Here is a 15,256-nt window from a genome sequence, read left to right on the forward strand (position 1 = left end):
ATTCTGGGGTGTATGTCCATATTCCTGACAATAATGAGAGCTATGCCTAGTGTTGTAATCCCAATGATAGTGACTTTCATTTCCTTTTGATTTTGCTGGTTGATTTGATGTCCACATAGGCTTTGACCTCCATTCAAATGCTCTATGTCCATACTTCTTGCAATTATGACAATGTCCATCAAATCTTTGAGTCCTTGTGGCATTGGATCTGCAATCTTGTGTAATATGTCCTTGCATGTTGCACTTGTGATAGTAACTCTTGCTCTTGGGTGTATTTGTCTGATTGAATCTCCTACTCCTGCAAATATTAGTAGTATGTCCCTTTTTATTACAATAATGACAAGTGGGTTTAGAATCCTTACCTTTGTCACTTCTTTACTCAACACTCTTTGATGATTCTCCAACTTTAGTGCTGTTGTATCCAAGTCCTAATGTATCATGTGCATATTTTGGGGATTTTAGCAACTGTTCAAAATACTTGATGGCTTCACTTGACTTGTTGAGATTCTCTGCTACCTCTTTTTCTCTATTTAATTCATTCTTCAATTGTTCATTCTACATCTTCAAAGTAGAGATCTCAATATCTTTCATATTGAGTTCATGATGAAGGTTCATCATTTGGGCAAGTGTATCCATTTGCATGTTTGAGATCCTTGTTAATTCAGTACATTTTTCTTCAAGTCTGTTTGCAAGATTTCTTTTGTCATTTTCCATCATGACTTTGTCCTCAACTGCTCTTTTATTTTGTTCAGTGATTTCACATAACATTATGGCCTGTGATTCATGTTCCATCTTGAGAGATCTTATCTCTTCTACTTGAACTTTGTTTTTCTCCATTAGTTCTGCTATTGCTGCATCAAACTCTTTGGTGTCTCCATTGGCACGTAGTTTTGTGGTATCAATCTCCTTGTAGTTTATATCATTTTCAGCTCTGGCTATATCCTTCCTTTTCTTCAAGGATTTTCTCGATTCCTCCCTTGCTTCCTCTACTTTGTGTAGAGCCAGTTGCACATCAATCACTTGATTATCAATAATCTTCCCAAGTTTGAAGACTTCCATCTTTAGATCTTTTTCTCCAAGTTGTTAGACTTCTTCTTGTGAGAACCTTGCTCTGATACCAATTGTTGGAATATTCAAATATGAAGAATGCTTCTAAGAGGTGGGGGGGAGGTGAATCAGAAGTATTGTATTTTAACCATTAAATTTTTTTAACTAAAAGTAGATTGCATGCATATGAACATATCAGACAGTTATGAAAAACACATAAGCATCACCACATAACACTTGAGATTTTGGTAACCCAGAAACCCTCCAAAAATAAGAAGGTAAAACTCGGGTGGGGATGATACCCACAAAATCACTGTAGTAATAATATGTAACCACTTCTGATGGTCTGCCTAGTTAAAGGCATGCCCTATTAAAGGCTCTACACTGTATCAATAGTGACCTGGTTAAATGATTTACAAACACTTTACATGAAGTGTCACCCTGTTAAAGGATTTAATCACCTATTTAAAGGATCTACAAAATAGCTATTAAGCTAACCTATCACCATAGGGTTTTTCATTCTAATACAATTGCTAGAGAGTATTAGGTATAATAAACCTAATAGCTTGCAATCCTTCATTTTCTGAATACAAACACTTGATCTGCTTTCTCTAATCTTGATCCTCTAAGATCTGATACTCTTTACTCTGAAATAGTGTTCCTTCCACACCCTTATACATCTACTTCTCTTTCTAATGAGATTTCATCTTCCTTATAAAGACATTCGAAGACTTAGGGTTAGGCATGGATCTACGATCCATATTGAATCTTTGCTTAATGCTCATTCCTTGCACTTTTCTCATTGGTTGCATGCCTTCTCCATTTTTCTTATTGGCTGCATGTAGATTGCATAGAAAATACAAAATATTTGATCTTATCATTTAATCCTTCAAGATTCGTCATATGTCGGCCATGAAAATGGTTTACATATGAATCAATGAAATTACAAACTCATATGTACATTCTGTGTTACTCGGCACTTGCTGATTTTAGATGCTCGACACTGATAACAAACTGGCTTACTCGGCTCCTGTTGCATTTTTGTATTGCTTGGCATCATTTGTAACTCGGCACTTAAATATCACTCGACACTTGTATCGTGCTCGACACCTATATTCATTCCTCACTTGAACTTCACTCGGCACCTGAAGGCTACTCGGCACCTAAAGATCACTTGGCACCTGAAGTCTTTCCTGACTCGGCTCATGTTGTGGCTCGACATACATGGTGTACTCGGCTCCAATATAGAAAGTGGTTAAGTGTATTGGCACTCAAGTGTCAAAAACCATTATGAGGTTAACAATCAATCTACATAAAATTCTTTTGATGTTAAAAAAAAAATGAAAAAGTGAGATTTTGATCAAATTATATGGTTCGTACACGAGAGGTTTTAAAATTTACCTTTATATCCAATTAATAATTAATAATAAAAAAATTATTTAATAAAAAATAAAGGAAAAATATTGTCATCAATATTAGGTGTATTGGGTAACTCCCTTTACAAGGATTTGCAAAAAATAATTTATTTGTGTCAAATTATGGTGTCCATACACAAGTGTGGTATGGTCCTGATACAGGAATTTTGAAAAAGTGGTTTTTAAAGATCCATACCAAAAAAATAATCTATCATATGTGTACACAAATAAATTACATATTCAAAAACTAGATTCCGAACACTAAAATTTTTATTGCTAGAGTTTTTTAATATTCAATCTCTAAATACCTCAAATTTTGACATCAATTGACAAAAAATTTCAAAAACAGGAAAAACACTTCCACTTTTTGGCCAAAAGTGAGACCCAACTTCTTGCATTGACCCTAAAATAGAAATGAATTTTATAATTAAGCATCTTCAAAACATCCTTTCAAATCAACACTAAAAAAATTAAAAATTGAAGCATAAATATAAATTAGTTTAAATTAAATTCATAAAGTAGACTTAAACCAAATCAAACCCTATGCCTTTCTTTATATAAATCAAACACATATTAAGCCCCTATCCAAATACAAGGCCATTGTCTTATGACACTCAAAAGACTACTTCAACATTATCTAGAAGAGATTATAATTCTATTGGAAACTCATTTTTATACATAAATGATATTTGCCCCTAACTAAATGACACAAACAAGAAAGATACATCTTACCTTGGATAAATCATGTGCCAAATAAATGTTATATATACACATGTTTACTAAAAATACATAATCTAAAATTTTTCATTATATATATAAAGGGTGAGAGACATTACTTATACTAAATAGTGAGGGGATGGGGGATGGAGAGAGGGTATATTAAGTTCAATACATATGTTAACATATATATTAAGTTAAATTGAATATTAGAAATACCTTAATTGAATTGAACTAAATTGAGTTCTAATCCTAACACTAAACCAAATCAATTTCTTACACTAAATCTAGAACTTCAAAAAAAACTAATTTCAATCCTTGCATTGAGACTAATTGTACACTAAACCCATTTAACCTTTATCACAAACCTAATAAAATATCATTCCTAGTACTAACCATTTTTAATCTTAAAACTAATTCTTCCTTATATCTAACCCTAGGCCAAATTTAAACTCAATCATAATCCATATCAAAATTAAATTTTAATCCTTAAATAAATTGTACATACAATCATTAAAACTATTCCAAATTAGATGTGTAATCATAACATTAACCTTAACTGAATCTTTACCATAAACATAATTAATAATCATCACTAAAGTTAATTAAATGTTGATGTTAAACTTAATATCATGTCAAACCCTTTTTTAGATCATATCTATTACTAAATTACAACTTTTATTTTGGATTAAGGTAAAAATAGGTTTTAAGAGGACCCAAAATCCAACATAATAATCATGAGATAGAACATTAAGATTCCCCATTAAAAACAACATGCCAACCTACTCAAGGATCATATTTAATAATTTGATTTCCCATAAGAATTTTGTTCAATTTAAAATGGAACTCAATATTGGAGGTCTAGAGCTCAAGTTGGAAGAAAGAGTGGTGAAGAGGAAGCACAAGGAGAAGACTTTGATCAAAGTTGATGACAATTTGATAGTCTCCCAGGGGACGAGCAATACAATGTCTATCCACCCTCCCAAGTTATCCTTCCTAGATAAACTAAAGGAGTTGTAGAAATAGTTGGTAGGCCTTCCTTTCTTCTGCCTTGGGTTGGTGTGTGTTGGGTCCTTAATGTTTGGTTTTTGATGGTGTTGGGTTTTGGTTGTGGGTGGTTTCTGCTAGTTTGGTGGTTGGTGTAGTATTTGGTGTTAGGTTCTCATTAGTTCAGCAAAGTTCTTTCTTTTGGCTGGTAATTTATTAGGTTGCAACTAGGTCCATTTTTTGGCCTTCTTGGTAGTGCATGGGTTTTGTTGTTAGTTTCCCATCCCAATTCATTGTTGTCTATTTTAAATTAGTTATAGTCATGCTGTTTAGTTTGCTAGTTTTTCCTAGTTCTATTCTTTAGGTGTCACTTCTCATGACCTTATGTTTGCCTCTTTGGACTTGATGTTATTTTGGTTGTAAGGTTTCAACCCCTATCTCACTTCACTTAATTAGAACAACATGCCAAATAGGGTGAATACCAATGAAACAAAGATAAGAGTAGTTGCTACCAAAGATGAAGCAATGAAGACCCAACAACCCAAAAATATTTTAAAAATCCCACTAAGGTTACATTTTATCCCCCTTCTTATAGGACCTAATGGTCATATCAAATAATTTTGGTACACACTTAGAGTGTTTACCCTTCACAAAAATTCATTCATCTCCAACCTTGGAAGAAGTATCCTATTCGCAAAATGAATTAGGGTGATGAGAACCAATATCCCCCAAAGAAGATGTAGAAAACAAATTACTATCCGAATTAGGGCTAGCATTAATAAGGACAATCTTAACCAACAAAGGATTATGCCTAATAGATCCATTAGAAATAGGACCTCCAACATCAATATGCAACATAGAACAGAGTAGAACAACATCTAGTAAAGAAACCTCACCAACAACAATTGAATCTTTACTAGCATTTGCACCTTTAGACAACACAAAACTTGCATATCCATCGAAAATAGTACCAATAGAATTTAAACTAGAAACAAAACATGAAGGAGCATTGATAGCAAGAAAAGTACTCTGAGAAGACATAATAAGGGAACTACAAGTAGTTTGACCACTAGAAGCCATAGAGCTAGTAGAATGAGTACTAGTCAAAGGTAAAATAACAACAATGTGGTTCTCAAGAATCATGAGAATCTTGAGAGACAATTTGATAATATATTTTCTCAAGGATATTATAATGTTTACAACATGCCCACTTTCAAAACATCTCCTACATCTAAAAGGAATATCTTAATAGTCCAATTGTTGAAACCAAAAACCCTTAGAATTCTCAAGCTTAACCATATCTAGAATCCTCTTGGAAATGTCCATCACAACCAAGATTCATGCATAGGTTGAAAGCATAATACCAATAGAAGCATCGTCAACCATAAAAAGTCACCAAGATCCTTTCCCACTTCTTCAAATACTGAATCAACCCAAAGATGAAGAGGACTATTTGGAAGCCTCACCCAAACTGGAACCTTGTTTGAATTTTCAGTAAAGGGGGAGAACTCAGGGTGCCATGACTCAATCATGAGCACAAAAAAATACTCCCAAGTAAAGGAATGATCACTTAGAATTAGATTTCTATCCTTAGCCAAATTAAATTTGGAAAAATAAAAATCTTTGGCCAAGGGGAAGATGTGAATTGGTACATAATTAATACCATGCAATGTCTCCTCATCCACAAAAAGCCAAAGAGGGTTAGAAATAGAAATCGATCCCTTTACCCTCAAACCAAAGCTCCATCTAACCTATTTGAAAGTATGGCAAAGAAACCCTTATTCAAACTATGCCTAGAATTATCTCCAGAGGACAGTGTGCTTGACAATCCATTGTAAGGTAGTGGAAAACCAAAAACTATAGGAAGCATAGGAAGCATCACTTACAATTTACCAACAAATGTAGGACAACCAATAGAGGCAGGACAAGTATCAAACATAAGGAGATCAAAAGACACCACCAATTGATTGGTTAACATAGGAGGGGAAAAATCACCAGTGGGCATGAGACAACTAACAATTACATAATGAGAAAGAATAACTGAAATAAGATTACTAGCACAAAGAGGATGATCAATAGAGCATTACAACTATCATTCAAATATCTATATAAATCAAATTTTATATCTAATAAAATCCCTACCACAAAGAAGATTAAATAATTAAACTAAATGAAATTTAACCCTAGCTTAAACCTTGATTCAAAACCAAATTGTGCATTAAACCAAGGCACTAAACCAAACCAAACCCTAATATTTTAATATACTCTAACCCTAACTCTTATTTTGTACATAAATTGCTTAACCTAACACTATGATAAATTAAACACTAACCCTATGATTAATTGAACCTTAACGCTAAATATAAAGGTGAACTCAAAATTTAGCCCAAATTGTAAATCTAATTTCATAGTGTACAAACTTAAAGTATTATATTGATCTTATAGAAGATTAAACCCTAAGCTTATTTTTGAACATATTCAATGACAAGCCTTAATTGTAATTTTTGCCTAAAATTAATCCTTAATACAATAAAATTAAAGCATTAAGTTAAACATGTACCCAAAAACAAGACATAAAAATTACATTTTATAATAAATAAATAAAATAACATGTCAATTCAAATATTATTCTTATATAAATATAATCCCTACCACTTAGACCATTACATAATTAAACTAAACAAAATTTAGCACTAAATTTAACCAAATTATACCATAGTAAACCTTCACCTAAAACTAAATTATGCATTAAACCTAGGCACTGAACTAAATTAAAGCCTTATATTTTAGTCTACTCCAATCCACATGTATTTCATATATATTTCTTAACATCATATAACTTAAACACTAACCCTAATATTAATTGAACCTTAACCCTATACATAAAGTTCAACTAAAAATTTAGCAAAACTTTCAAATCAAATTTCATAGTAAACCCCAACTCTATTTTTCTAACATATTCAACAATAAAAAGGCTAACTTATAATGCACACCTAAAATCAATCCTTAATAAAATTCAAGGATTACTTTAAACACACTAATAAAACTAAAAACTAAAAATATAAATAATTTGTGGTAAAGCATAAAAATAATATTTTATAATTAAATTTAAAAATAATGTTTCAAATCATTTTTTTTTATCACTAGGGGTTTTCTGTGTGTGTTCTATTATATTATATTTTTCTAGTTTCATGATTTTAGAATATTAATTCTATATGTTGTAATTGTGCAAAAAGTTGTTAGATCTATAAATTACATCGACTTTCCTTTAAGGTTTTAATTATGGGAATCATCTATGTTTTTTCCCCCTTTATGACATAGGAATGTATACTTGTATTTGTTTATTTGAACCTATTGAAGAAATATTTAGATACATGATGCACATACTAATTTTAGATGACTTTCTGGGATGTTCTCATTTATGTTAAATTAGCATTAGAGACCAGTTTTGATAATTATATGTTGGTTCCATGTGAGGATTTACAATGTTCCTGGTTTTGGATATTTGTTCTATTAAGATTTCTAATCTTCCAAAGCTTAAAGGAATTTTTTTTGAAGATATTGTCTAATAATTAATACTTTGATGAGTGGAAGTCTTGTAGTTGATTTAGAATTTCATGAGAAATTAAGAATTTATTAAAGGATGATGAAGACAAAGAATATGGAGTTGTTCATGTTAAAATGACATTGATCTAGAGCTCTTTCTTAACAACAGAATGATTTTTGATGCATAGGTATTTGGAAGGCATTTATTTTGATACCTTGAATGCATAGCTTAGTTATGTAGTTAACCATCAAATGATCTAAAATATTCTATATATCCCATCTCTCTTAGATGCATGTACTAGGTTGGCGTTCCTGTACTAATTTTTCTCTTGGATGATTCTACTTGCATGTCTTCATTCTCATTTTTTGGATTTATGGACTTTATAGATTTTTCTTAAAAATCTACAATGATTCTCATCTATGACAATCCATTGTTCTAGGCTCACTTGGTTGGTGTTTTTAACCATTTGAGTATTCCAAATGAGAAGTGGGTGCGTATGTGCATGGGGGTTCTTGAATATGGGGGGTAAAAGCACAAATCTTTGTCACCCCTTTATAAATAAAAAGGCTAACAAAAGTATAACTATTCACCTTCAATGACATAAAACTAGTATTATTATTTAGAATTTAAAAATGAAGTAAACTAATAAAATGTGTAGAAATGGATGAAGTTTAGGATTATAATTTGTAATAATTATTTGGAATAAGAATTGATATAATTTGTTAATTTTTATAGATAATTTTTTAATGGCTGAAAAATGTTGAAAATTAGGGGTTTAGTTCCCACAACAAAACTATATGTAAATAAACTTATTTCCCTTTGAACTTAGACTATGTTATTGATAACATATATAGCTAGAACAATGAAAAATAAAAATTGTCTTTAGACTTATATTTTCTCTAAATTATAATGATTCAAATTTCAACTCACCTGAAATCAATAGTTTTCATCTCCCACCACATTTATCAAAACAAATCTATTCTAACTAGAAGAAAAATTATACATTTTGGAAGAGGACTCTCTCCTCTAGAATTTCATATAATTATTAATATTTTTATATATGATTTAATAGTTTTTCCTTTCTCAAAATTGACATCTTTTCGAATGTTAAAATACATACTTGTAGAATTTTTTAATTATGGGATACTATATCTAATTACAATACTATAACTCTATATGTGAATATTCTTGAATTTGATCTCTATAAAATGGTGTTTATATGCCACTTTAAAAATATCATTAAAATAGTAAGAGTCATTGAAATGTTAGTTTTCTAAAATAATTTTATTTCTTTAGTAATTGGATACAAACTAGTATAAAACATGCATTTAATAGTCATTTCCAATTGGAGAAGTGTGAGATCATATATAACTTAGCTTAAATAAATTTATCTAGATCATATGTTAGAACAAAATAGATTTTTTGATAGAAATAATCAAATTCACTCATCCTGATAAGTAAGCCTAAAAGGTGACACAACTTTGTACTTTTACCTAAGGATTTCAAATGTTTTTCAAATTTATTGAGCTTTCCCCTAAATTCCTCCCCAACCTCCTAAAAAAGCATCACCTCTCTCACCTTTCATCTAGTATTTAACCATGTGATTTGGTTCCACCATAATTTCCAATTGGTTAATTTTTTGCTAGGCAATCTTAAGGTAAAACATGAGCCATTTGAAAATGGATTTCACTTTGTTAAAGGTTTTTTGTTGACATCTTTTAAAGTTAACATAAAATTTTTAATGGTTAATCAAGTCTTCATATTAAGGTTTATAAAATATTTTCAAATTATTTATTTTAATATATTTATATCTATATGTAGCTATTTTCTTGCCACATTTTTTTATTTCATTATCAGAAATGGATGAAATCCTAGATTATTTATTTATTTATTTTTGATGAATAGTCCCTTCTCTATTAATTAAAAAATTAAAGTTAAATATTCACAAAAAGTAGTTAGGGGGTATAAGACCACCTTAAGAAAGTTCACATGGCACCAATGCCAGACAACTTACAAGCTATTCATTAGAAAAATAGCATAAAAAACCTCAGGTTGTAAGAGTAGTGCAAGGTGCAGGAGGAGGATTGCGGTAATCATCCGATCCCCATACATCAACAATGTTAACATGTGGGTTAGGTAGAGACCACCCATTATCTCTAAAAATTTTATCTTTATCTGTTTCCTCCTTAGTTCTAGGAGGAAAAATTTCTAGGGCTAGGTGAAGGAAAGACCATTATTAGAAGTGCCTTCAGGTCATGCTAAGCCACCACTAAGGGTGGAACAAAAAAAAACAACTTGAGTAGGAGTAGGGGTACCTGAGGACCATCTAGAGTTGCATCACTACAGAGAGGTTAAGTGGCAATGCCAACCATCATTCCCACCACCAGGAGAGTAGCGAGGAGCATGGGACCAAGGAGTCTGATATTAGTGGGTGGAAGAAATATGACCTTGGCAGTGGCCATAGGGATAAGTGCAATCAAAAGAACTAGAATCTAGTAACACTTTGACCACTATACAAGGTTCATTACCACAATGACTCAACAACTCATATAGGTAAGCAACTTCAAGGGCCACCTTGTTGCCCTATACTTGAATCTTCATCATTACATTGTTACATATGAAATCGTTAGTATGCAATAGAAATATTTATATCAAGAAATATGTGAGTAAAAAGAACAACATGTTTATCTTTTCATAGCATGAATAGAATCTTCACCCTGAAAGCATGCCAAATCTGGGTATACTTGAAGAGAATTTTGGGTGAATCTCCTAGCAAGATCATATGCCAAGGAAAAGGTTCCAACATAAAGGGCTTAAAAAATTATGAGTTCAAAGACAATATTGTTGGCCTCTTTTATATAACCAAAAGATATGTAAAAAAGACTTAAGGTGTCCACAAAAAGGACATCAAGGGTCAAGAAATTCTAGATTGTTGAGTTGAGGGCCCAAGAGTGAACCCTAGAATATAAAACACAAAGAAAAGTGTGCAACATTTGGCTCAATGATGGTGCTCCAAATATTGTTAAATCTATATCTCCAATTTTTTTCAAGAAGACTAGAGGTGCCACTATTGGTTGAGAGTATAAACCATAGGCAAGTGTGGCACCAACTAGAGGTATCCTATCTTAGGCTTATAATGAACAAGAGGAGTACATAGATATGATTTCAAATTCTTCCACCATGGCTTAACAGGTTGAATACTCATCTTATGAAGCATGTGAGGGGGAAGAGAAGAGATCAATAGATCAAATGTCTAATGATTTGAATGAGTCGAATGAAACTATACTTGCATGTCATCCCAAGTTCTGAGGCTCATAGTGACTTGGGAAAATAAATATGTAGGTGCCTTAATGCCATGTTTTAAAAAATGTAGCGCACTAGCACCATGCACTTTAGCAAGTGAAACACTTGCATAGAAAAAAGGGAAGACCAAATAAATGTTATGTTGGTTCATAGATAGCCCATCCCTAAGAACATCACTAGCCCAAGAAAGCCACAACTTGATGGCTTCCCAAGATTTTGAGATCCTTTTGACAAAAAAGGTACCATGGATTTGCATTGGTTTAGGAGTAATGAGAAGGTTTTGAACACAAATCCCCTTCCAAGAAGGTTTGTTGATTGGGAAACTAGAAAAAATGCAATGCTTGAGAAGAATTTTCTAGGCCCCGTCTCTAATGAGAACACAAATAATCCATTTGGCACATAAGGAAATAACCTTCTTTTGAGTGGAAATAAGAACAAAGCCTCCAGAATCCTTGGGAAGACCACAATACTTCTACACAACTCTACAAAATCCACGATGATCAGCTCTAGAAGGCCAAAGAATTATCCTAAAGGAGTTTTTCTAACTTCATGTAAGAGGCTTTGGAAGGAGCCTAACAGGAGGAATAGTAAATATGGGTGGAAGCCATAACCTTATAGAAAATCGGTAACTTTCTAGCCAAAGAAAGAGGCTTGGTAATTTAGTAATCAAGCTTCTTCCCAATGTTTGCAAGGACACCATTCCAAAGCTCCACAATTGAAGGTTGGAAGGAAAAGGTGATACCTAAAAAGAAGAGGCCCTCTACGTGTTGAATCCATTTCTATTTACACTACAAGAGCCATGGTGGGGCTAGAAGAAAAGACTATCTGTAACATAATATTTTGTGTCATTGAACGGACAAACTAGAGGCCAAGCAAAAAGTGTCAAGGCATTATAAAGAATTGAAAAAAAACTATTTATCCTCAATGAGAGTGAGGAAAGAGTTATCGACAAAGTTCCCATTGACAAGCTAGGTAGGTGACTTAGGCATGGAACCCCTTATTTAGTTATTAGTATTTGTTAAGATTAATTATTATTGTGTTTTAAGTTGTAGTAGATTAGAACCTAGGACCTCCTAGATAAGAGACTTTGAATTTACCATTGTGTTGCAGGCTCTTACCTTACTTTCTTTCCTTTTTATTTAATTTGTACAATGATTAATATTTGGGCAAATACTACTTTGAAGACATTATATTTGTGTTGAGATTGACAACAAAATAAGTTTCTTTGATCCATGAGTAATGTAAAAGTCATTATAAAAGAATTATAATTAATTATTCTAATCATATTTTGTTAGTGATAATTGCATATGTATTTACACCAATTAATATGTAACTATTGTATATTTACATGTTAAGTATATGTTGTCTGAATTTTGTAGAGAAAGATTGTATATAGGTTATACTATGTCTCATGTGGTCACATTTGCTCCCCCTTTTAGCTTGACACTCAAAAGATGAGAACTCTACTCACCGAAATCTATAGGGGAGGTTTGACTTTAAAATCTACAAGAATCACCTAAAACCAATGAGTGATAAGTGTTCCATTTATTCTCATGAGAGTTGAATTCATGTGTGAGTCACTACTCATAAAATATGGGTCAATGAATTTGACTCAAAAACTATATAGTTAAATCTTGATAGCAACACCACAACAAATCTAAGTTTTATCATTATTAAATTAGTACCATCATTCTTATTTTATTTTATTTTCTTATTTCTTATAAATTTATAAATTTTATATTTAAAAAAAAAAAAATCAACCCTTTCAAACCCCTCTTCTAACCCTCTTCTAATTCAGAACTCTCATTAAAAAAAATCTCTAATAAAAAATAAAATCCAATATACTCAATATCTCTTATCTAGAGACTAAACTATAATTACATCATCCATAATGATGAATACTTAAACAGTACTTTATAATTGACTAACAAGCATAGATTACATTTTACACATCCGGGCATTTTCTTCCTTTGTTTAAGGGAAACACATATGTTGAACAAAGCTCGAGCCCACACATACCCATATTCTATCATTTCATTGTCACCACTTTACCAAGTAAAATAATTTGAACGTCCCACGCGAAACATCTAATCAAATATAGAATAAAAATAAAACTTGAAGAAAAAATCAATTGGCAATAAAAACTCTAAATTCAAAAATAAAGTCTAAGGCTTTATCATAATGACGCTGATAGAGTTTACATAATTCTCCTCGTTCGAAAATTTCACACTCCTGGGCCATATTAGTGATCTCCATTGAAAATAATTTGACTCTTTGATTCATTTTTATTGAAGTAACAAATTAAGCTTTCTGTTCTTATTAGAACATTACATTTATAAAAATGAAATATTTTCTTATAATCTACTTTAACTTATATACTAAATTAAAATTTCTCAAAACATATAGGAATTCTTTAATATTAAAATTGTATCAATAAAAGCAAAAGAAACATTTATCATTTTTACATAAAAACAAAATACTAAGTTATTATCGATTATTCATTATTTACACAATTTAAAACTTCAATACAATAATGATTAATATTCCACTGTATATGAAAGAAAGACAACACTCCCACTTATTAAAAGGCTTCCGTTGGGTTCTCCACCCTATAATGTGGCCTTTATTGAGCTAAAATAATCTCCTCCCTTGCTGATTTCGCCAGCCTTCAATTATTTGACCAAAAGAAAGTGACTTCTTAATTTTTATTTGATAGCCATACGCCAAACATTGCTTTCATCTGCCATTAAAATAACACAACTTTCCTCGAGCATATAAGAAAAAGCTATAATATAGCATGTTTAGGAACATCTCTTTTTCAAAATCATAAAGCAGGGCCCCTCTGATGAATGTGACTGCTTTATTTGATTCTTCCCTCTCCCCATTCTTTTACCTCATTGCTGACGAAACAACATTGTTTGCATTACACATTTTCCTCTATAAAATCACCCCATCTTGTCCAAATTTCATAATTGCATTTGATCTGCTCATTCTTGTTAACAATAGTTTGATTGAGCTTCATCTGCAAAGAGTAATAATAATCATGTCTTGCTGTGGAGGAAAATGTGGTTGTGGGTCAGACTGCAAGTGTGGCAGTGGGTGCAATGGGTAACTATCCTCTTTTTATTACTCATACTTCTCTTTCAATTCAGTACATTCCATTGCTTTTCTATAGTTTTATGGCTTTGTTGGTCTTTATAGATGGAAATAAATTGATTTCTAGAAGGGTTTCTGTTATTTTTTATTATGGTGGTACAGATGCGGCATGTATCCTGATCTCAGTTATAGTGAGAGATCAGTTTCAATGGAATTTGTGTTGGCCAGCTCTGCTTCTGACATGGGGTAAGCTATCATGGCCATTCATTTAAGTTTCATTGCTATAGTTTTCTGATTTATTCATTTAAGATTGAATATTAACTGATTGTGTTGTTGATAATGTATGAAGGTATGTGGATGGAAGTATGACAGTGGGAGGAGAAAATGATTGCAAGTGTGGGGCAAACTGCTCCTGTGACAACTGCACCTGCAATAAATGATCTCAATACATTCTCTGATACTTAGTATATATAGGCTGCATGATGTTGTGCAAGATAAAGCATAATATACGTATAGACTATAATAATAAGTTGCAGCTCACTTTTTTGTTGTGTTATACCTGTGTGACTTTGTGTTTAAGGTTATGGAAAGTTAGCAGTATGTGTTTTCTATTGTGTAACTTTCAAATATGAATACAAAGCGTGGTTAGTTTTATACGTGTCTGGATGTGGGTAATTAGGAAAGATTGCTTTCCTGGCCATCTGTTTCAATTTATCAGTAGTTCTGTTCTTTTTAGTTGTTATCATATGAATTGATTATAAGATTGAAATGGGCTTTGATAAGATTATCTGAAATTTGGGTTCATAATAAAACACAATCATCTGCAAGCATGAGTATGGTTTACAGTTGTAGATGTATTTTATGTATGACCAAATTTGTACAAGTGTTTAAATTTAAACAAATTTATATGTTTCAGTGAGGGTGAGACAAGAAAATGGTAGATAACGTGGAGGATTATTTGGGGGTTTTATAGCATTTTTGAGAAAAAAATGATTGAAGTATAAGAATGGTGAATATCATGGAAGACTATATAGGGGTTTTATAGTAGTACTTTTTGGGAAAATTTGGTAAAAGTATAAGACTATTGGATGAGGGAAAATTGAGATCAAAATAATAAGATTTATTGAAAAATATTTGTGAGGAT

General features: G+C 31.8%; 1 protein-coding gene across 1 annotated transcript; it reads left to right on the top strand.

The window, feature by feature from the left end:
* Positions 1-13,967: 13,967 nt before the first annotated feature.
* On the top strand, positions 13,968-14,766 carry LOC149556093 (metallothionein-like protein type 2). Its single transcript, XM_089833736.1, has 3 exons — positions 13,968-14,124; positions 14,275-14,358; positions 14,462-14,766. Exons 1-3 carry the CDS (start codon positions 14,060-14,062, stop codon positions 14,550-14,552), a joined length of 240 nt encoding a protein of 79 aa, XP_089689862.1. The 5' UTR covers positions 13,968-14,059; the 3' UTR covers positions 14,553-14,766.
* The last annotated feature ends 490 nt before the right edge of the window (positions 14,767-15,256 follow it).

Source organism: Cupressus sempervirens, chromosome 5 (genome assembly GCF_028749045.1).
Source record: "Cupressus sempervirens isolate cs-2001-9-10 chromosome 5, ASM2874904v1, whole genome shotgun sequence".
Taxonomy (NCBI): Eukaryota; Viridiplantae; Streptophyta; class Pinopsida; order Cupressales; family Cupressaceae; genus Cupressus; species Cupressus sempervirens.